This window comes from Acipenser ruthenus, chromosome 17 (assembly GCF_902713425.1).
Source record: "Acipenser ruthenus chromosome 17, fAciRut3.2 maternal haplotype, whole genome shotgun sequence".
NCBI lineage: Eukaryota > Metazoa > Chordata > Actinopteri > Acipenseriformes > Acipenseridae > Acipenser > Acipenser ruthenus.
This window is the reverse complement of record NC_081205.1, coordinates 3131116-3155142: the sequence shown is the minus strand read 5'-3', so window position 1 is coordinate 3155142 and position 24027 is coordinate 3131116. Positions and strand designations below refer to the sequence as shown.

The 24027-nt window shown below is 42.3% G+C and overlaps 1 protein-coding gene across 2 annotated transcripts in view; it reads right to left on the bottom strand.

The window, feature by feature from the left end:
• Positions 1-24027, bottom strand: part of LOC117423346 (serine/threonine-protein kinase LMTK1-like) — a 40692-nt gene that overhangs the window by 9730 nt on the left and 6935 nt on the right. For both annotated transcript variants that reach the window (XM_034038952.3, XM_034038953.3), the window contains exons 2-7: positions 9877-10010; positions 6389-6530; positions 1443-1522; positions 1123-1241; positions 472-559; positions 99-232 (exon numbers count right to left, since the gene is read on the bottom strand). In XM_034038952.3, coding sequence (XP_033894843.1) covers positions 99-232; positions 472-559; positions 1123-1241; positions 1443-1522; positions 6389-6530; positions 9877-10010 — 697 coding nt within the window. The remainder of the gene's footprint in view (positions 1-98; positions 233-471; positions 560-1122; positions 1242-1442; positions 1523-6388; positions 6531-9876; positions 10011-24027) is intronic.

Below are 24027 nucleotides of genomic sequence, written 5' to 3'. Positions count from 1 at the left end.
TAAAATAGTCATACACGCCCCTGCAGCCTGTAGTACAGATGTCAAAAAAATGACATCACCACCCCCAATTTTTCCCCCTGACAGTAAATAGCACTCACCTGTGGACAAAGTTGTATTTGTGCAGGTGCAGCAGGCCAGAGGCGATCTCGCATGCCATTCGCTGGAGAGTCAAGGGGTCAGGGGTCATTGAGTCTGCAGCCCGACAGCTTCGCAGGTATCCTTTCAAATCACCCTGAAAAAAAAGGGTTTTGGTTTGTTCGTTTTCACCCATTTTCTTGACAAGCGTTCATAATAAACACCAAAATAGAAGCAAGCTGAAAGTGCACATAGTTTGAGCATTATAAACATTCCATTTCATAATTAAAAATGCCAATACGTTACCAGGGTGTCTCGGGAACCACAACCTCACAGTAAAACTCTCTCTGCAGTAAGCAGAACGGAAGCAGGTTAAGTCTTCCCCGCAGGACTCACCAGTGGGCAGAACTCCATGACCAACAGATAGGGAGTGACCTCTGAGCACTGTGCCAGACACTGCAGGAGGTGGGGGTGCTGAAGGGACCTGTGGACAGGAATAGGATGTATTAGCATACACACACACACACACACACACACACACCCACCACTGGGGCACACTTTCATTAACACTATGTAGCTATACCGATAATAACTCCTATACACTAACTAAATACCCTTAGAAGAGTTAACAAAGTAATTTTGCAGTTTTCCCATACACTGTATTTCCCAGGTTTTAAATGTACATTACCATACCTTTGTGGGCTTTAACCCTTTCATGCATGGCAACCTCATATGGGGACAGATACAAACTCTCTTCTAGTCTTTATATGCAGACATGAGGAAGACGCAAATGGATGATAGCCTCATATGAGGATGACATATATATAAAGTAATGGAAAAAAAATGAAAGAAATGTCCATGAAAAAATATTATATTTATTACATTTTATGCATGAAACGGTTAAACCTATGTTTTACTATGCTGATAATATTGTATCTACACACACACACACACACACACACACACACACACACACACACACACAGGTCACAGTCCTGAATCCAGACCGTGCTCTGCTCTGTCTCCCTCTTCCTGTGTGATTCTCACCTGTAAGGCTGCACCTCTTCCAGGAACTGCATCTGGTCCTGCACGCTGGCACTCGCCTTCAGCTCCTTCACCACCACCTGAGTCGTGCTGAGACCCGCGTTGACCTCGCCCAGGAGGACCTAAGAGAGAGGCAAGAGTGGCAAGAGGGCAAAGCGAGAATATTACCCCTCACGTTAACCTTGTACTGTGATGTCACTGTTGAACATAAATCGCAATTCATGGGATTTTTCTTTCATGCAATAGTCAAGCATTACATACATATTGGACATTTGTAAGCTTTGAAAGTGAGCCCTCATATTGGTAATGAATGCATCTCTTACCTTCCCAAACCAGCCATGTCCAATCTCTTTGAGGTAGAGCAGGCTGTGCCGGCCCAGGTCAGTGGACTTGAGGAGCTGGACTGTGGAGGAACACATACAGAGAGAGGGGGGTCAGAGGAACCCGAGCACACTGCCTTCACCTCCTGACATGCCAGCAAGCAACAAAACAACAGCCCCCAACAGCATCAACGTTTAAAAATCAAATGCAGGGATGATTTCTGAAGTAGATCGCTGTATTTCAGACCATACTGGGTTCCGTTTTTGGATCAGCTAGCTTTGAGAAAGTCCTTTGCGCACCAGGAGTTTTTGTGTGACATTTGGTGCAATTTTGTGTAGTGAGTTTATTCTGTCTGCTCCTGGTTAGTTCAGTATTTGCAAATCAGTAAATACCAGGAGCTTACAGCAGTAAGACACGCACAGAAACAGAGAAAATGAAGCCAGGAAAAGCTGTGGATGTTGAGAAAGCAGGCGACAGTGTTTCAAAACAAAGCGTTATTAAGAATTTAAAAAGATAAACGTAAACGACAGTTCCTGTGGGAAAGGGTTCCTTTCACATTACATCTCTTCAGTCAAGCAGCTGACAAAACCTTAAGAATGCAAAATCAAGATAGCAAAGAACTATCAAATCCCCAGAGGTTTCCTCTTTAAGATAGCAGATCCACAAGCTAGCCTTCATCACACGACATTCCCGACAGCCAGCTCCCTATAGAATGAGCCCGGAACTTCCAGCACACTATAACCAGTTTTATAATATTATCCAATCACCCAGCAATCGCATTCACTGGAGGTAGTCCAATTCCTAACTGTGGGAAAGGGTGAAAGGTTGCTGATGACCTCCACTTAAACAAAAGAACTGCTTGATTTTCATGATTTGAAGTCTGCAGAGCATTCAAAATAAGGTCAAGTTCTGCGAGCGCATTCCTCAACAGAGACCCGAGGACGAGCAATATAACCCACTAAACCACGCTAAGTGACGCTTTGCATTGCTCTCTCCCGCTATCTTGTATAGACTGTGTTCTTGCTCCATGCACTCCAAAACTCTTAAGGCTCTCAAGAGAATGACAACTACATAAAATACGTTTGACTTCTTAGATCATCCTTTTTTTACCAGAAGGATTAGCATACTGTATGAATTGCAACACAAGGGGTGCATTGTGGACTGAAATGGTCCCACTGTAATGTGCCCCCATCCCAAAACCCCTCCCGATATAATTCTGGTATGTAACGCCTCTGTACTATTCCAGAGTCCAGTCATTCCGACACACACACACACACGCTCACGCACTCTACCCAGGCAGAGAAACGGTCCCATTGTTTGCATGCTGGTGCTACCCGGTACTGGGGACTGACTCACAGACACTGGGCCTATTCTCAATCACACAGCTACGACATTGGCGGCTTGCGAAAGAAGCAGCAACATAGACTTCATGTGTTTGTTTTTGTTGTTGTCCTTCTTTGAAACGCAACACTGGATTCCTCTCCCACTCCTTGCATTTTTCATGCAGGTTGTTGCTGCACTAGGACTCAGGACTATAGCGAGAAAATGAAAGGAGCTTCAGTCTTCTGGTCTTCTGTGTGGGCTGAGGGTCGTACAATACATTTTATAAGAGACTTCAGTAATTCCAATGCACAATACATAGCCAAACACAGCCTATACTGTATATACTATTACTATGGGCTTAATTTAATTACAGTAGAACGCCTACAATGCCCATGATTTCTTTTTGGCTACAAATATTTACTCTTCATTAAATGTGTAATAAATATTTAGGGCAGAAATTAAATCGTGACTTTTTTTTTTTTAATGGGAATGTCTTATTCAAGACTGCACACATTAGTTTTTTTTTTTTTGTGGAACAGTCTGAAAAGTGCGGATGCTATAGGCTATTCTGGAGGTCAGACTTTTCAGGGGATTTTCACACCCAGCTCCCCTAATGGAATTAGAGACAGTAATCAATGAGGCACAGTCAAGTATCCCTCCAGAACAATGAATACCTCACAGACCTTTCCTGGGTTGAATTAGTGCTGTTCTGGTGACCCACGGTGGCCTTACACCCAGCTGGCAAGTTTGTGGGAGACTTTCCCATTATTTGGCCTGCACACAAGACCAGTTCTACTAGTTTATGAGCTGCTGTGGATTAGTACATGTACAATGAGCTGTACTAATACAAGAGCAGTGCCAGCTCGGAAGACACAAGAAACATCTTTTATTAATCAGGCCTGTACCTTCATTTTGATCAAAGCAGCTGATTCATTACAGCAGATGAACAGCAGAGCAAATGTAATTGTTAATAACGAAGCGAGTCTGATTCAGTCAACCAGTAATCAAATGAATCACTGAAATCAGACAGGGAGAAGACAGACTCAAGGGCGAACATCAATTCGTATTGTGCAACAAACAACTCATGTGCTGCAGCTGCTCACTGCATGTTACATAACATCTCGTCAGCCTCCTATACGAAGCTCATCTGGTATTGAAGCAGCACAGCTGTTGATGATTTCATTCATAAAAATATTTACACTGCTGTTTCCCCCTCTCTGGGACTTTTTAAATGGTTACATCACTGTTATTTTGTTACTAATGGAATTTTTTATTTATTACAGGGATATTTTGTTATGAGAATAGCACCCTAAAACTACATCTCTATGTTTACTGTGCTATTAAGATGACAAGCCAGTTTAATAAAACGTTGCACAGAAGACACAATATTCATAACGAATGTGTTTGCCTCCTAAAATGCACAACAGACGGGACAACTTGTTTCAAACCCTATCCAACCCATTTCTTCATCTTGTTACAGAAAGCTGCATGGTTTTGTACCACACTGTGTGCTAACTTGCTCAATCATAAGGAATTCAGTATCAAACGTTTCGACAAAAAAGGCTTTTGTGTCTAAATGTTACTGTTTATTTTGCAGATTTTTTAGGCTGAAGAGTTGGAAGTCTTTCCTGTAATTTGAAACAGACATGATGGGAACACAGCTGGGTCAGGGTGTAACCCTCAGAACAACATCCCTCCTCCCCAGGAGAAGCCCTTTGAGTCAGGCAGGAAACTCAACCCCCCCCCCCCCCCCCCCACCCCACCCCCCCCCACCATCACCCCCACCGATTCCCCATCCTAAACCCTCCCTAATACCTGTGTCCACCAACATAAGAGAACAGAGATTTATTTCAAGCATTGCCAGCCAGTTTACAGTGACCTTTGAAAACTTGCTATAGCAGCAAACGAAATCAAGAAGTGATTAATCACATAGCAAATACATATGGATTCTCCACAGCAGCTACAGTGACATATTAACAAATTGCTAAGGCTGAAAAAATGGAATATTGAGTCCTTTTGCATTTCCATTTTGGACACTTCCCTTAACTCGCCAAACCATTTGCAAAGAAATCAAAAACTGGATCCCCTAATAGTAGTTCACACACAAAACTTTCTTTTTTTTTCTCTCATTCTGAGAGTCTTGTTAGCTGGAATTAGCACCAGAACCTTTGGGGCTTCTCTACTTTGAAAAGGATGGCAGCCCATAAAACAGATTCTGCCACGGAGCACTGTTATAATAGGCAACTGTTAGTAACGGGGAGGGATGTGTGTTGCTCAGCTTTGGATCCTAAACAGGCACAATATGGTATTGGCAATTACCTAGGACATTGAAAACCAGTATCCAGCCTGGCTTCTCTTGTGAATAGTCAGTGATGGATATACACGCGCAAGGGTTTAGTTGATAGAGACGCTGAGATCCAGGGGTCACTTCAGAACCCATCTGTTTTGTAATGTATTACAGTCACGGTAATGATAGATTTCCCAGTTGAACAGCTTGCGTCAACACAAGCAATAAAAGATTATTTCTTTGCAATATCAAGCGGTTACCATCCAACACAAGGAGCACCACACATGCCAGAATCAGGAAAGACATGCAAGAAATATTGGGACAGATGAAGACTGGGGTTTACCCAACTCAGAGCCTTAAATATCTTGGTATCTCTGAATAAATAAGTGTCCTATCAACAATATTTTAAAAGAGGGATCTGTCCCACAGGTCCATAGGCAACCCAAAATTGTACTCACATTTTGCTTTAGTTCTGTTGCCCTTTGGGTCAAATGAACAGACCCTAAAGTCTTCATGCTGTCTGCAAACAATTATGGGGTCTTTTAAGTCCACTGTACAATTTGCCCAATCCAAAAAAAGTGTAATGTCTAAGTTCAACAGGATTCTCACTGGCAGGATTACCCTTTAATACAGCGATCCCTCCAGCAAAGAAAGGGTCTAGAGGCTTGATATGGATATTAAATGGATATCCTGCTTCTTGCATGGCTGTGCTTTCGGTTTCACACTTTGACACCTGCATCGTTTCCCATTACCAGATGACAAAAGCTCCCTTTAACAAGACACATAAAAGCACAGTCGTGTCTAATGACAGCAATGGAATATGGCCTGGCTTGACCTGAGCTAAGATTCTGTATTGTATATGGATTCCTAGCTTGGAGGCTCCACATTGGAACAGACTCTTTTTATATGAATGCACTTTACAAGTTACTGTAATAGAAGGGAATTTACATGTTACAGAGAAAGTGGCTCAAGCGTATAGAAGAGAAAATGAACCAATATGTTTAAAGTCTGTATTTTAAAGGCAGACAGTATTACCATACAGAATATATAACCTAAATGTAAACTCAATCCAAAACCTTAGTGCCTGAATGTAAAAATGTAAGAATTTTCTTGTGAAGTTTAGCTGTATGGCTATTTTCCTGTATCATTATTGTATGATCTAGGTATGTCTTACTTTAGAATATTTTGATTATTGTAATGCATTTGTCACACACTGTCCCCCACACACATCAGAAGCAGGGTGGACCTCCAAGCCTTCCTCTCTCAATTAAATGGGTGTCCAGGCCAGTGTTCGGACTCTTTCCCTGGTTGATCCATTTCAGCTGTAGCTGTGTCTACCTGATCTCCTGGGCTGCTTGGAGACAGGAAGGGACACCTCAGTGAGCGGCAGGATGTAAACCTCGGGTCCGGTCTGGGACGTGGAAGAGGTGAGGGTGGAGAATTCGGCCTGGTACTCCTCTCCCTCTGTGTTCTCGAACTCCTGCAGAGAGAAGAACACATTGAGCAATCCCATCTCAGTCCTGTCAGCTTCCTCACTACAGCAGTGAACTGGACCTAGCGAGCTCCATAAGAATGGACAATGACTTGAACCAAGGGTGGGCAAAGTTAGCCATTCCAGTCCTGGTCTTTGTTCCAACCCTGCTTTAAATTGTTTAATTCAACTAATTAAACCACCATCCAGATCCTGAAGTAGTTCATTGTATAATTTTACCTGTTAAACCTGGAGCGGAATGGTCCTCCAGGACTGTGATTGCACACCCCTGACTTAAACTATAACGGTCATAGAAAAACAGCTGAGCTTGCATTAATGCTACAGTCTGCTAAATAAAACCAAAAGCATTAAAACACACCAGTGTCAGCTCTCTAGTGCTCAGACTAAGAAAAAGAATGCAGTCCCTTGAAGACGAGTGGAAAACTCCTGACCCACCCTGACCCCCGACGCACCCTGACCCCCTCTTTCTCTTGGGGCTCCTGACTCATATCGCTTTCCTTCACATAGCCTTCCTTGCCCTCGGTTTGACAGATTTATTGCGTTTCAGAGCTAGAGGAAAGTTTGCGTCGAGGAACCTCCTCATGACATTCTGAGAGGTTTTTATTTCTTGTTGAAATTCAGTCAGTGCTTGTTTGTTCGTTTAGCTTTATTATTTTGTATTTAGTCCTGATGGAAGGAGAGAGACTAACAGCACGGTCCCCAGTCAGGTGCTGTGTGTGCTCCCATAGAGACTAGCTTTGACACCTCCATGCTGTACAGGACTGAGCCTCACCCAAATACAGTCTGACAAACTACAGCATCATTTTGTGACCTGAAGAAATGTTCTTTTTACATCTGTTTACTGCTATTGTTATTGCTAATGTAAATCACTTTCACTGTGATTATTTTTCCCCTTAAAGCTATTTATGTTTTACAATATCTTTCAGTCTTACCCTCCCCTGTCCCTGTTTCCTGTTTCATTATAAATCATACACAGTATTTCTATTCAAGTCCAGGCCCAGAATGCATTCGAGTGGAGGCATCCACTAGAATCCCAGCTCCAAAACCTCTGCATGATTGGTAAATAAGTTAGTACAGGGCCTAAAGTGATGTCACCCTGGTACCGCAGTCGCAATACAATCACAGTGCAATCTGCAGACTACACTCTCCTGTTCATATAATTTATTGCTGCAGTTTTTGTAAATTGCTATTCAAAATTCCCTTACCTCAGCACTATGTGCTAGACTGTAGCGCACAGCAGCGCTCTATAGGGTATTTCAGTGCCCTCTATCCAGTAGCAAGCTCCCTGGACACCAGCAATGGTCCCAGGCACAACGCTGCCCCCGAGGTACACATCTCTCCAAATCCCAGCCCCGCTCAGAGAGCTTGCTTTTATAATCCCAGTGTACCGGGGCTGCCCTGCTAAAATTGAGCCGCACTGCCAGCGAGGCATTGTGTAGAAAGAGTCTCATTGTTGTGCCTCTGCAAAGGGGAATGTTCTGGTGCGTTTCGGACAGCCCGATCTGCATTGGGACGGGGAACAGGAGGGGAGGGGCTGGCTCACGCACCAACCAGCTTCTCTGTTCCACAGCCAGAAAATAAATAGCCCCCACAAGAATCTTAAGCATTGCAAAGAAAAAAAAAAAACATTCTGTGCTCATGACATCACCCCTCTCTCCTCGTCCTGCTGGAACATGTGCACTGCAGTCGCAGCCCAAATGCACAGCATGCAGAATTGATTGATTTATTTTAAAAGATTTCCCCCTGGATAAAACTGAGAGGATTCCAGTCAGGGGCCCAGCTGCAAGCTAGTTTTCTGGTTACTCTTCTGCTTTTTCCAGTTGTTACTGCTAACAATTCTTGTAAATACATCTCAATCAGTTACAATACATAACTAACTCTTAGCTCCACTCAAAAGGACACACTACCTCCCAGTCAATAACTACTAGGCCACACTCTCTTTTCCAAGTTCCTTAGTTCAAACCACAAGGCCACGCTGCTTCCCTCCCAGTCCCTCAGCTCTAACCACTAGGCCACACGGCCCATCTCCCAGTCCCTCAGCTCTTATTAGACCACAGTGCCACTCTCCCAAACATTTAGCTCTAACCACAAGGCCGCACTCACATTTTACAGTTAATGAATTAAGAGAGCAAACCAACACGTAAACTGAAAACGTTTTTATGTGACCTTGGTGAAAGAGAAGGAGGCAGTCCGCATCACTACTGTCCTTAGACGAAGGGGGGCATTGCTGGCTGTATCTCCACAGCTCATGAGTAGAGGAATGGAGAGGAATGGAGGGCTTGTTACTGCAGACTAAGCAGCAGCCCCTCAGCCCTCAGGGGGCTATTCCATTTCTCGCAAGCTGAATATAAAGAGCGAATGGACAGCAATGCTACAGGTAAACCGCAGAGCTGCAGAGTGCAGAGAGAAGGAGGGTTTCTCAGAGTGTTTTTATCTGGCTGCTTCTGGACGTCAGCCGAGATAAACAACGACAGAGTTAGTGTGCGTTCAAGCTGCACTGTGTCTTCACCACAAGGCTCGTTCCCACATTTAACCATAACATGAGGTCAAGCAGACAAATGTTTCAATATAACGAGTCTGTGTTTGACCACAGAGAAGTGGATAGCAGTCCTATATATCAGAGACAGCGTTAGAGCACAGAAAGCATGGAGGAGTTTATAACAGAGGCAAGGACTGGAACAAGTGAATGCAGTATTATCTCAGACCTCTTTAGTTGGCTAGGCATATATAAGCTAGCATGCTAATGTGTAACTCAGAAATCACAAGCCATTCTTGAGGTTTACAGGGGTGAAGAAAATGTGGCCACCAGGTTAGGAGTTTCAGCTAGTAAATCCACAGCAACCTAGCTGGTGCTGGAGCCTGATATCTTGCATGCATAGTGTATATTTTCTGCAACTATATTTATTAACTCTGAAAGCTTTCTACCAAGACTCCAGCTGCGAGATGTCACTAAACCGGAGATCTCCATTTTCTTCTCCTTATCCATATGCATTTTAACACGATTCATTCGAGGATGATAGTTGTATCAGCTACAGCTTGTAGTGAAACCAACCACAAACTACTCTCTTTTACAAGGTTACTGTGGGTTTACCATAGTTCTCCTTTCTCATACTTTCTTGTACATGTCTTAGCACTCAACATTCTAAGTGGGTTGTTGGCTTAGCAACTCTAGTTATGCCACTGTCACCTTCAGCAAGCTGTTTTTCTGTCATTTACATGCTAATCATTTACATTTCCCTACAAACTGTTTATCCTGACCTGCTTTAAAGATAAGTATATGCAGCTTGGGGCGCTCGGTGAGCTCCGGCAGGGGGCGACAGTGCCCAGCTCTCACCTTGAAGCCGATGTCTCCCTTCTTGCAGCACAGGCAGGCCAACATGAGGAAGATGAAGGTGAACAGTCCGGAGAAGGAAACAGCCACGACAGCCAGGGAGGAGGACCAGGAGAGCTCACTCAGGGGGGCGCCATCTACAGGAAAGACCGGGAATCACCGTTAGCATCACACGCCAACACGTTCAATTGTAACGCAATATTATGAGCACTAAACCAAGCCTAACAAGATGCGAGCAAGGATTCATAACAATAGCACGAGCATTGGTCTAAAGAGAACTGTGGGTCAGCTAGAGGTGGGGTATTTGTTGTGCATTTTGTTTATGCTTGTTCATTCACTTGAGGGTACAGATGAAATGACCGATACAGTATTAATTAGTTTGACATTTTTAAAGCTACTGGCATTGTCTTATTAATAAATATTATGCTTGCAGACTGATCTGTTGGCCCATACTGTCAGATTGCTTTCAGCACTTAATCTTTCTGGTTTTTTTTTTTTTATATCCTGCAGCCAGTATTCTGATCCTCTTCACAGCTGGTCTCCCTGCACAACGTCATTCTACTCCAAACAGCTAGGGGGAGCACAGCTGCAAATCTCAACCCTCTATTATACACTAGCTACAGTACAGGCAGGAATTATGGGAATGTGCATACCCAGGTGACTTAACATAGCGTGCAATTATTTAAGACATCAATTAATCTAATGGCCACTGTTGTTTAGTAGTACCTTTCCTGGAATTCTACATGATTTAACACAAAAGAGACTCACGTGATGTGATGTATGATAAACTTGGTGTTGTGGTAGTACAGTATTTAGATCTGTTTAGCCAAGTGGCTCCAATTGAAAATGAACAGAACCCCCACACAACACACTGCATTGTACATAGCACAATGCTGTACCCTAGGTAATATGTGTTAAGACTAGGGTTAGCATATGTCTCCATGTACACTAGGACAGTTTGGGACAGTTCAGGCTTTTCAACACACCGCAGTGCATTCTGGTACAAGTTACCTATCTAAGGTACCCTTCACAGCAGGACTACACTTCCCAGTTTGTGATAATCATCTGTGCATGCCCATATGAGAGACCAGTAGCAGCCTTGCTAATACTGCAGAGTCTTGCATATCCAAGCACTGTGCTTATACCTGTGCTTTTCTGCAGCTCCTCTTCTGCATTTTAATGAGTTCATTAGACCCCCCCCTTCCTCCCCTGTGTTAACAGAAATTTAATCAGGCATCAAAGCACCATACCAGTTTATTAAGCCACCTCTGTGCTGCCCTTTCTCTGATACCAGTAAGTCAATACTGATCAGATTCATTCTGTCCCTATACTTGTAGAAAATATCTAGAATGCAAAATAATGAAAATACAGCTTTCTGGAAATACAGCACAATGGATATTCAGCTGATTTTGCTCTCGACAAGCATTGGATTTTGGTTGAAACTAGGGAGCTGACTGTGACATAATTGAGAGTAACCATGGTAGTGAGGATCTGTGAGCCAGCAAACTCAATGGAGAAGGAGACCTCAGTAATGACAATCTGAGAGTCAGTAGATTCAGTAGAGGCTGGTTAAGTGCAGAGAAGGTAATGAGTTAAATGGATAAAATACATGAATGGAGATAATGAATGTGACAGTTCTAACAAGCTGATCTTCAATGTCATGAAAAACAACAAGTTAATCCGCAGAATCTAAATATTGAAATCTTCAACCAACACACAGCAATGAGGCCTGAAAAAACCAACAGACATATCTGCGTTCTCTTTCAAAACAGTCTTCACGGATAATATTCAAATGTCATCTTCAACCACTTGCAACTTTTTTTTTTTAATTAAAAAGACAAGTAGCCAAAAAACTCCTATTTATAAATATATAAAAACTATGTTATTTCAGTCCAGCACGCAGCTGGTATCAATGCGACTAATAAATATTTCAACAATACACATTACAGAGCATGCAATCAAAATTCAAATGAAACACTGAAGCCACAGTAATATAACCCTTATTAAAATCCAGTGTAAATATATACAAAAAGAGAGATTGATATTCTTCCTGGCATCTGCCTCTGCTTGTTCGGAGCTGTCTTCCTGCTTCCTCTTAATAACTCCCGCGGAATTGATCCGCTGTCAATCCAGCAGCACTGCTGTCATCAGGACTGTTTGTGCTGAGCCAGCACTATCCTCCCTCTTCATTTTTAAACATCTGGTCTTACAAGCACCTTCTCAAGCACACACACAAATACAAACCACAGCTGCCTACACAGCCACACTGTCAAGTGACTTGCATTGAGTGAGAAGGACCAAGCCTGTCAAATCCATTAGGGGGTCACGCTTTGTTTTAAAGGGTACTTGTTTTAGTTTATTAACTGTTGACAACTGCCTTACTAACGTGTTTACAGCACGCATGCTGTCTGTCAATGGTTAGTTAACCCATTAAGTGCCGTTGTCCTCATTTGAGGACAGGCTACTTTGTCATTTTTTGGAACATTTTTTAAGTGGCATCTACCTGTTATTTAAATGTTCTCTTTAACTATATTGTTATGATAACTTACTCTGATTTGTAATGTATAAAGTTACATAAATACAGCTTGTGTCCTGATCATGAAAAATGAATGTGGTACTTCGGTAAATCTGTAACCATCTGTAACCATAAAAACAAAGTCATGGTAAATTAGGAAATACTAAAAGAAACTTTGTAAAATTCAATGACAAGTTTTTCTCAATGTCTTCAGCGTTGACACTGAACATATCAGTTCATTTATAGTAACCTATTTATGAACTAATAAAAAAGGCCAGCTAAAACTTCAGCTAACATCAGACCACTACTCCGGAATTAACAACCCCAAGTTCAATCACTGAAGTACATTTTATAACTTTTAAACAAGTGATGTTTAGCAACTGATCAGGCTTTATATTATTCTACATTTTGTATTTGCTTATAAATAGGTTACACACACCAGGGTTTTGTAAGATCAATATTACTTAACCTTCCCCCAGTCTCTCTAATTAAGTTCAGTACTGCAGGAGACATCACTTGTCTTTTCAATCATCTTGAGTGAGATGTAGTAGGACTATCAGGGAGGATGGGGGGTGGGGGGGGGGGTGGAGGATGGGGGAGGATTGGGGATGGGGGGGGGGGTGGGGGAGGAGGGGGGCTCTTACATTATAGCTGGTTTAAATCGTCCAAGACAAGGCTGAAAAATCTCTTTGAAACCGCTCAGATATTTATGGGTCACTCCACAGTGTTTTCTTGCTCTTGGCAGTGTATTGCTGCACCAATCATAATGAAACATGTACCTCCACTATTAGTGTGCGTGCTACATGAAGCAGGAATCCATTCTCTTTAGTAGGCACACACACAGAAACCAGAGAATTCTTCAAACAACAGATGATCTTCCAAAACCTCAATGCCACAATGATCTGGGAAGGGGTGAAACTAGTCAGGGGGCTTTCATACGCACTGCTTGTATATGAACACTAGATTAAATACATAAACTAACTGAACGACATCCACAGACAATAAATCCCACATTAAAATATCACTCTGTTCTTTTGTTGCAAGGATAGATTTATTTAGCGGCTGGACCGATTCTCCTGGCGGCCCCACACAGGGAAGGGAAAGCTGTGAGGCTGTGCTCCACCAATGCTAGGAGGCTTGTTTACTGTGGAGCCCAGCCCTGCCAGAAACTACAACAGCCTCATTAGCATTCTAACCCACCTCCCCACTGAACACCACAGCAATTCCAGGGAGGGAGGGGAATGGGCAAGCACAGAGCAGAGGGACCAGCCAAGTGTTATGAAATTCAGAGCAGCTGATAGCACCAGCCAGGCTGGACACAAGTCAACAATAAAACTGCTGGACCTTTAACATTATAAATCAGCAAAGTGTGTAGGAGGAGGGGCCTTATACCAGTTGCACACCAATGTATTTGGATGCCCGAACCCTAACCCTAATGCGCAGAACCCTAACCCTAACCCAAGGCCTCAGCTCTTTCTACTAGACCACACTGTAACAGTAAAGCAACACTTTTGCTCTCTTCACCAAGCTAAACAGTGAGTTCAGGGGACTGAAAGGGCTGTGAAAGGAATGCCACTCAGCCACGTTAGGTAACGTAAGAACAATTACAGCCAGGGCTAAATCTGGGCAGCCTGTGAGCACAGCTCCCAGAGGCAGCTCCTGGACTCTCAGAGCTGCAGAGGTGATTGAGAGTGCGATCCTTTCAGATCAGAACCCCTGCAAGAGGATTGCTTTATTTACAAAGAAAAATACACTAGTCTTTTTTTTATTCCTGTAGGTATTTCTCATAGTTCATGAAGCTTCCTGATGTAAGCAGGTGAAGACATGGTAAAGCACAGGCCTGCAGCCAGTTTCTGCAGATTATGTCACACCCGTGTTTTAAAACACCTAAATAAAGTTTGTGTCACACAGAAACACTGTTGAGTTCACGGCACTACATTGAGACTTTAAGCAAGAGCTAATCATTTGCCCGTGTATACTGTAAATCACATGCATTCTTTTACACAACAGGGATTCCGAGTCTATATGGGGCCATTAGTCTATTCTAGGATCACTTTACCTCCAAGGAATAAAATATATGCACTGCATGATGAGTTCGCCCTTGTTTTTGGGAATCCAATTTCACAACAGACTTTCTTTCAGAGCAATTTCCAAGGCTGCTGCCAATATCTTTGTATCCTGTCTGCTTGCATTGTTTATGGCAACGTAAGCACTACTTGGAAGTAGTTGGTCACATGTCACAGATTCTGACTGGGAGCTCCTTGTGTCTAGGCTGAACTGAACTCTCACATTTCGATGCGCAGGTGTGGGGTTTGTATGTATTTGTGAAATGTAAGTGGAAGGCCATAGCTTAGCAATGAAAACTTTAGTTGGAGTGGAAATGTTCACCCAGTACACCACCAAACACTCGCTGATTACATGCAGAGTCATGGACAAATGTCTGCTTCTTTTCACCAGGTCGCAATGTTGACAGGAAGTGACCTCAGGGAAAGGGGATGCTGCAGGCAGCTGTACCGAGTGAGACGGACAGCTGCCAATCACTCACTGCTGTTCAAGCCTCATGACTGACAGCTGAAAAACCATGCTCTGAGGCCTCGCCTCCTGCAGCTGATTATTCACCCCAAAAATGAGCAACGAAAACACGGGACAAAGAGAGAGGGCTTGCCCAGCTTGAATAGTAACGCAGCTTGGAGTCTGCCAGCCTTGCTTACTGGCACCACTTCCCTGTAATAAGATTCTTGTTTTAAACGCAGACTCTGTGATCAATGACTCTTAATTCCTTCACTGTGTTCTTGCTGTCGGCACTAACTCCCAGTGTTAGGACGCTAAGCCTGTAGCCTCTGAATGCAGCAGCCTTGTGCATACCTAACCTTGCACTGTTCTTCAGCTGAATCCATTAACCTGAGGTGACTGTGAAATGAGCTTTCATTTTGTTAAACAGTACCAACATTTAAAGAGATCTTGGCACATTTTGTAACATACCAACGGTAATTGTGCATTGCAATTTACAGTCTGATCCTGTTGCAATGGCTAACAAGCATGTCAGAATAATTCATACACATACATACCCTTCATCACAGCTGCATTTACAAAACAGTTATCAGTATCAAGAGGCAAGATTTACAAATACAGGTATCAAGAAAACCTGTAGTCAAAATGTTTGTCAGAAGAAAATAAGTCTATTTTAATGATCTAACCAGTGGCAGATCTTAACACCGCCACTTTCACACCTATAAACCTTCCATTCACTGTATTTTTATTGGATTTAGCATTGTTAATAAGAGGGGCAATAAAAGAGTATTTAGATCGGTTTAATGGATTCCCCCCGTCTCAAGCTGTAATAACATACTCATTAAACAATGAATCAGACATCACAGATTGGGACCCGACTGCGTTTGTATGGATAGCAGCTTCATAACACTTGAACAAGTAGTTTGATCTGAGATGAAACTAAGAGTAGAGAAACCACAGGTCTGGCTTCAGTGATAGCAGCTGTCGATGTGTTTACCTAAACAATCCCACCCTGCTGGTGTTTATGCAAGATTACATTTTATGAAAGTTTATACCACGGAGTGCCTCCAGAGACTCATTCAGAATTGTCATTAAAATGCCACCAGATTTCTCTCCCAGGTCCAGCTCTCATACGCATCAGTGAGGGGCATAGAAATCTATGAAAAACACTATTACCAGTCAAACAATTGACAACACCACAATGTCACACTGCTTCCCTCTCTCCCGATCCTTCAGCTCTAACCACAAGACCACACTGTTCCTCCCCAGTCCCTCAATCATAACCATTAAGCCACATTTTCCCCTCCCAGTCCCTGAGCAGTAACCAGTAGGCCACATTGCACAGACTCCCAGTCCTGATTTACAGAGGTAGTTTAAACATCGCATTGTTCCTCCTATCACTTTGATTTCTGTTTTTGTTTGTTGACTCATCCCTTTGTTCACAGGAGTCACGGCTTAGCAGACACACAGCTTGGGGATTCTAGTCTGCCTGAGCCTCATTGTCTGGGGTTGTTGACTCCTCAGTTACAGATCAACAGCATTCAAACTGACAGCAGAGGATGGGAAGGCAGCACAATCAAACCTGCAGCAGCAGAGACTGTTACACTCTGGCAGCTCAGAGTCCCAATCAAAGATTGGAAAGTGAGCATGTTTTCAGTTATCTTCTCCTAATATGGAGATATACACAAGGCAGTATTGCTCAGGGAGGGAGGGGTTGTGGTTATGGTGGGTGACAAGGTGAAGTGGTCTCTAAAGTTTTCAATTCACTTCCCATTATTTGTGCAGTCAAATTGTTTATTTCAAATACATTTTCTTCAGTTTGAAAAGCTTCTGAAGGCACACCAGAGGGCAGCCCTCGGTTCCATGTTGGTACCACAAGCTGTTATTTTCAAACTGTTTTTTTTTTAAGGGAATTGCTCAAGTTGCTAATAGTGCTCAACATTATTTGCATTTTTTAACTAAGTTCAGGTTAATGTTTTTTTGCTGGGGAGGAATTGATTGAGATGTCTCCAAGCAGTCTTCCAAATAATCGCAGTGTAAGAAAGAACACCATTTCTTTCTGCAGTTCAAGGATTTCATGGATGGAAAAAAAACCTGAAACTGACAAACATTTTGTCTACATCCAGTTCAACGCTTTATATGTTAAGAACAATGAACACAAAGTTAGCCATGTCAGGCGCAGGGGCCCAGCAGACCATTAGTTCAATCTGGGAAGCCTCTTTGTGAAAGGGCACTGATTTTGTGATGGATACATAATCACGGTCATCCTGGAATTACAATGCAAAGTGTGATGAAATCCTGACTTTATATGAAAGGCCTCCAGTTCTGTTCATTAACCTGTGGTCACCTCCTATTAATGCCTAAAGGTTGTAATCTTGTTATTGCTTTGAAAAACGGTGTCAGACAAATAAAAAAATAACAATATTTTTTAGCGACTTTTTTGGCGACTTTAGAATGTCTAAACGGCGACATCTAGTGACTTTGTGAGGTTTCTCTGGTGACTTCCTGCTTTGTGGAGCTGGCAACACTGACTGTAATCTCAGGAGATGTCTGTGAGGGGCACAGAGTTTTTAATCTTTATTAATTCTTTCCATGGCCACTGCTGATGGATGCTTATTACTTTAATTTGTTGACTGACGGCCAGCCCAGCTGCTTTACCAACATTATCATTTTGAATTCACTGCATACTGCATCCTGTCACTAAACACAGCTGCATATAAAGCTTATCTGTGTGCACACACAAGATGAACATTATTTGCATTATCTATAGGCCCCCAAGGCAATAACAATCTCTTCGCTTAGCTGTATGATGCTGCTGTGTTTTATAAAACTGTGGCCTACTTACTGGATACAATAATACAAATAAAAGATTCTGTATGAAGAAATGCAAATCTAACTGCACAGTGATCACGGCCCGCTTCTCCACATAGCTCATCCTGCTTTCTACACCTCCCAGCTTGTCTCCCATCAGCAAGTTTGAAGTGGCATGTCTGCAGCCTGCTGTCTATCGGTGCTGACACCTACAGAGGGAGGCTGTCTGCCCAGCGTGGACACTGCCAGGGTAGGCTACACAGCTGTTTACTTATAATAGAGTTCAGGGCAGCACTTAGGAAAATGCAGGCTGGCAGGGCTTCAGCACTCACACTGACTCCCTCCCAGCCCCTCAACTCAAAACCCCTTGGCTACATTGCAACAAAGTCAATCAGTTTGAATCACTAGACCGCACAGACTCCCAGCCCCTCAGCTCTAACACTAAGCTCTACTGCCCCCGAGCTCCTCAGCTCTAACCGCTCAGCCACACTACCTTATAATAGCAATGCTGCTGCTTAGTGAATTGGTTTTATATCACCAAATAAGCTTGTTTCGTTAGAAAAGGACTAACATGAAATTGAGCATGGCTGTGATTTTACCATGCAGGAGGGATCAAAGATCCTGGGTGCCTGGCTTTCTGAGATTATCAACAACCAGGCTGTGGCGATCTGATTGTATTGTTGGGCAAGAATCAGAAAAACAAGATGGACTGACTGAGATCTTGTTAGGAACCAAGGAGTCATTTCACAATTAGTTTGACCTCATTATCGATTAGACCCCTGAAAAGCAAAATGCCTTTTACAATCCATGCTGTGGATTGATGTAGCTCACTGTTCCGAGCATTTTACACACAAAGCACAGAAAGTATCACAGTTCTGACTTTCTCAGTATTGATTTTACTGTCTCTCAGATCCCCAGGGTTGAGTTCTCTATACTCAAGACTTTTCTTTTTTATATATAAAAATCGTTATAAATTATATTACAGGTTAATATCTGGGGGTAGAAGGAAAAGTAGCACACCTCTACCAAATGTAATGTCACAAATCTGTTGGTATAAATCTGTATTTTTGAATCAGAATTTGGAGTGGGAATTGGTTAAAAGCAATTGACATATGTTGTAAAAGCAGGTAAAATCAGGAAACTGATCATCCACTATTAAAATACTGTTTTGTATTTTGTAGATCTAAGATCAAATCATAAGAAATGAAGTCGGCTTTGGTTTGTGCCTTCTTCAGTGTGCTGGAAGTCATGGATGTGTCTGAAATTATCTGTAGTTGAGAAATAAATAACCTCCCAGGACTGCAAGTTAGAAGCATATGAATTATTCAAATACACACTTATCAGTAAAACAAAAAACAACACACGCACTTGGATACACACCCACTTAAACTATCAAGTATACATAAAAATACCTTGAGGTTATTAGACAGTAACTCATGCATCTCTGCTCCCTGTTGAATCACCTCAGATCCAGCTCCTGCAAGGAAACTTACATAACTATGAGGCATGCATTAATTAATAAGAAGAAAGGGTTATAAAACACAGTGACATCTGCCTCCTAAGACACAGTTCTCAAGAAATGCTATATAACCCCCTGGCTCTCTGTCTCTCACCTTTGATTAAAGACCTGAACCTGAATCAACACTCCCTTGAGTGCTACGGTATCTGCAGTGGTGAGCGTTCACTTCACAGTTTAGAAAAGACAATTAATTAACAACAACCATTAACCCAATTGCTTTGTGCTCACAGTTCTGCAGTGTGATTACAGATGAAAGTAGGGCAGTTCGAGCTGCAAGCAATAAATGTATTTCTACTGTACAAGCAGAGGTAGATGGCAAGCCGAAATTCCCTCCACCCACGCATTGGATTTCCAAATCCGGATAACCAATCAGAGGTTTGTGCAGCATAGCGGCGACCAATCAAAATACAATGCGTTAGACAGCAACTGCTACATGCAACTCCCTACAGCCAATTATATCAGTGTTACTCCTTTGCAACACAACGTATCTTCCATCAAGTCAACAGCTGTGTTGAAAGTACTTTCACTTCTTCTATTACAATTTTTGCATAGTCTTATAGATCGGTGGGTAAAAAGCATAGTGAAAAGCCTTGAGCCTCAACTCAGAAGACTATTGACCTATTTGCTCCATCTCCTATATAATGTAGACCCTAAATGGTGCAAACCCAGAATACCACCCTATATTAGGACCAGATACTGTACTTTATACTTGGATATATGGCAGACTTAACAGCTGTTTCTAATACATATCAGGCTGCCATATATATATATATATATATATATATATATATATTGTAAAAAGACTCACCCCACTCGGGTTCGTTGCCCCTTTAAGAACTTGACCCAGAGACGAGAAATGGATTTTTTCCAGCGCTCACGCGCTATATTTTTAATAAACACAAAATTAAAACAAAACACACAAAATAAACACCTAGCTCTCTCTGAGCACTAACTACACACGCAGGAACCTAACTATCACAGGACGGCTAAACCGTTTCCCTGTTCCACACACTTAACCATACAGGTTTGCACCGTACCTTTCTCTTGGGACTGCTAGGAAGCAGAGCACTCCTTTCTGCCTCCTTCTCTTTAGCCGCCCTGAGCAGACTGCCTGCTCTCTTTTTAAACCCCCGCACCTGGGCTTAATTTCCAATAACGCCCAGGTGCGGATGACAATTAACAATAAAACAATTAACCAAAACAATAAAGCAAGACAAATCAAAACAGAACACTTCTCTAGCAGGGAGGTTTTAACCCCCTCCCTGCTGTTTCTCATACCCCGCTATGTTACAATATATATATATATATATATATATATATATATATATATATATATATATATATATATACATATATATATATTTCCGTATATGCTCTGTTCCTGACAGATCTCTGTTACTGCGCTCTGCAGGCAGACAGCAGTGCTTGCTTGCGGTTCTTGCTCCTGCAGTGCACTGACCCTGAAATCGCTCCAATCGATTACCCTGATGTCCAGGTCCTAACAAGATGCTGCAATACAGGACATAGAGCTCGGCAACGAGGCCAGATTTACTGTGTTAATAGAGGCAGCTACTAGTCAGAGTGAGAGAGATAAACAGCCACGGGGCTTGCCAAATTCCAGCACCGCCCCGTTTATTAGAAAAGGTTGAGGCTAATGCATTTAAATCTGATTTAAACAGTGTTTACTGCAGGGATAGCTGACACATTTTTTTTAGTAGTCACCAATTGATTTGACCCTATTTTCTCCCAATTTGAAATGTCCAATTGTATTTTTTTTTTAGGCTCAGCTCACCGCTACCACCCCTGCGCTGACTCGGGAACAGCGAAGACGAACACATGCTGTCTTCCGAAACGTGTGCCATCAGCCGACCGCTTCTTTTCACTCTGGAGGCCCACCATGCAGCCAACCCAGAGCTACAGCGTAGAAGGACAACGCAGATCTGGGCAGCTTACATGCTAGCCTGCAGGCACCCGGCCAGACTACAGAGGTCGCTGGTGCGCGGTGAGCAGAGGACAACCTGGCCGACCTAAGCCCTCCCCCCCACCGGGGCAGCGCTCGACCAATTGTGCACCACCCCCTGGGAACTCCCATCCACGGTGAGCAAGTGGAATAGCCTGGACTCTAACCGACGATCTCCAGGCTATAGGGCGCATCCTGCACTCCACGCAGAGTGCCTTTACCAGATGCACCACCAGGATCCCCTCATTGCTAACACTCTTAAGACATTGCAGGGTTTTTTTTTTTCTTTTTTTTTTCCTTTTTTTTAAGATTTTTCTTTAAAAACTACCATGTTAGAGATATGACCCCATCAGCTTGGAATTCATCTCTAACCTTCCCCAACCTTAACACTAAGTCGAAGGGGTCATTTTATTAATTAGAAACCACAAACCAATGGGGTCATAGTTTGGAATCCTAACACCTACATTGAAAACAAAATACTGTAAACATACAGAGGTTGTAGCAGTGTAAACATAATCTCCTGTTTTGGGGTGTGTCATTTTTACATTTTTACAATAAGTTATAGTACACTCGCTACCTTACACACAGATTTTTTTTAACAGTGTAGACAGCAAGCTCAGATGTGACTGACCAAACTCATTGTAAAACCTAGGAAAAGAAGAAAAATAACTGCTATGCAATGGGAGTTTAAATTCAATTACAGCTACTGTGTTATATTAAAGGAAACTGTCACACACAATACTGACCATCAATTTGGGAATCTCTCAACTATGAACACAGTAAATCAAGCCACCATACTCCACAGTTTTCAGTCACTCAGCCATGCTTGACTGTGCAAAACCACTGTGAATCACGGACTTAACAGCCGTTTCTAATGCATGTAGGGCTGCGTGCACTCATGGTGCAGATGTAGTGAATGGGGTGAACACCATTGCCCTGGTGCAATACTGAGCAGTATGGGGTTATGTTCAACACTACAAGGCAAAGGGCAGGGAAGGAGGGGGTGAATTACATTAAATTATATTACATTTCAATATAACATAACATGGACTGAAAAACAAAGATGTTTGAATACAAAATACTTTCTGGGAATCAACCTAATGGATAAGATGCAGGTTCATTCAGGGGCATGTGGTTTGAGTTCCTTCCTTCCATTAATGGATGTGAAATACTAATTTCCTGTCCATCTCCCATCTGTCACAATGGGGTTTGTGCAGTAAAAATGCTGTGGAAATTATTCAGCATTTCATGCAATATATGAAGTGAATATAGGGCCATATTCATATTGATTCAACAAGCAAATCATTGCAGCTGTGTTCATTTTCAATCCATTCGTTACTGTGCTAAGCCATGCTTTAACACTTTTCCACAGTGTTTTTACTTATTAAGGATTTTAGTGTTGGTAAAGGTTCTCTATGGTTATAGAATGAGGCATTAAAAAACTAGAAGTTTTACCTGATAATTTACCATTGAGTGTTAGAAGTTATGGCTTTATTAATTACACAGTTTTGAACACTATACTCTACACACTGCTCCCAGGCAGCCTCACCCATTGGGACCTGTCCATGGTGCTGAAATACCAGCACAGGTGCATGCTGAGGCACCTCAACTGTGCAGCCAGGATTTTAATCCCCACTGGCTGTGGGTACTGCTTTAAACACATACAAATATCACAGATTATTGTTTTTTGGCATTTTAGTGGCTGCAAGCTGTATTTAAACTGCATGCATTATGTGCTTACATCATCAACAAAACTGTATATAAACACTAAAGAAGGAATCTATATAAATATACATGCATTTTTTTTAAATCTTGCAGTAATCTAAACTTTAAGCACAATTAATCTCCCTACATAAAAATAGATTTTAAAACCATAAGTTGCTACAAATTTAATTGTATTCAGAGCAGCACTGATATAAAACTGAGAGCACGACTGGTTTTCAGCAACCCTGAGAGAACAAGTTTCTACATTCCTGTACTGGCTGTAGAAAGTATTCTCCTACAAACCCACCACGTCCCTCACGGAAAACATGCAAAGCAAACTAGCAACGCTAACAGCCCTCGCTTCTAAGTGGTTCTATACAGAACCTTGATGATCCAGTGGTTCGATAGTAAGCCTTTGTTCAATATAGAACCTTGGAGAACACTCAAGAGCTCACTGAATAAATATAGATCGCCAGCATGTCTGTAAAGTGCTTAAACCTATTTAAAGAAGAAAGGTAGGCAGGAAGATTAATAAATAAACAATTAGAAATAATGTACATTGCCCTCCTACAGTATTGTGTAGATATACAGATAGATAGGAATACTGAGTGAAAGATAGACAGATAGGTGGAAAGATGTATAGAAGGATTGTGTCATTAAGAAGAAATGTATGCAGGAAGGTTGTTTTATAAATAGTAAGAAATGCTGTACACTGCACTCCTACCTAGCTAGCTACACATACATGGAAAAGTATGTGTAGGTAGATAGAGGGACACAAAGACAGACAGACGGATCGATGGATAGACAGACCGATAGCAAGCAATTATTATGATCTATTGCCAATGCCCCTTCCAAGTCTATCTGCAAATCCCAAGCGCCCGCAGTAAGCAGTAAATGAAATGCTGCAATCGCCAACACAATGAGTGAAAAACTTGGGCAGCGCTCAGACAGTCCTGGCACCCGTACAGCGGGCATCGCATCTCAGTAGGGACTCTGATATGACAGCTTAATCAAAGTGTTTTCACAAAGGGACTACATGTATCTGTAACCGTGTGCTTGCCTGTGTCATAACAACTGCAGTCAGGCCTTCAGAGCAGTTAAAAAGCAATAAGAAACATGTTTTTCTCACCTTTA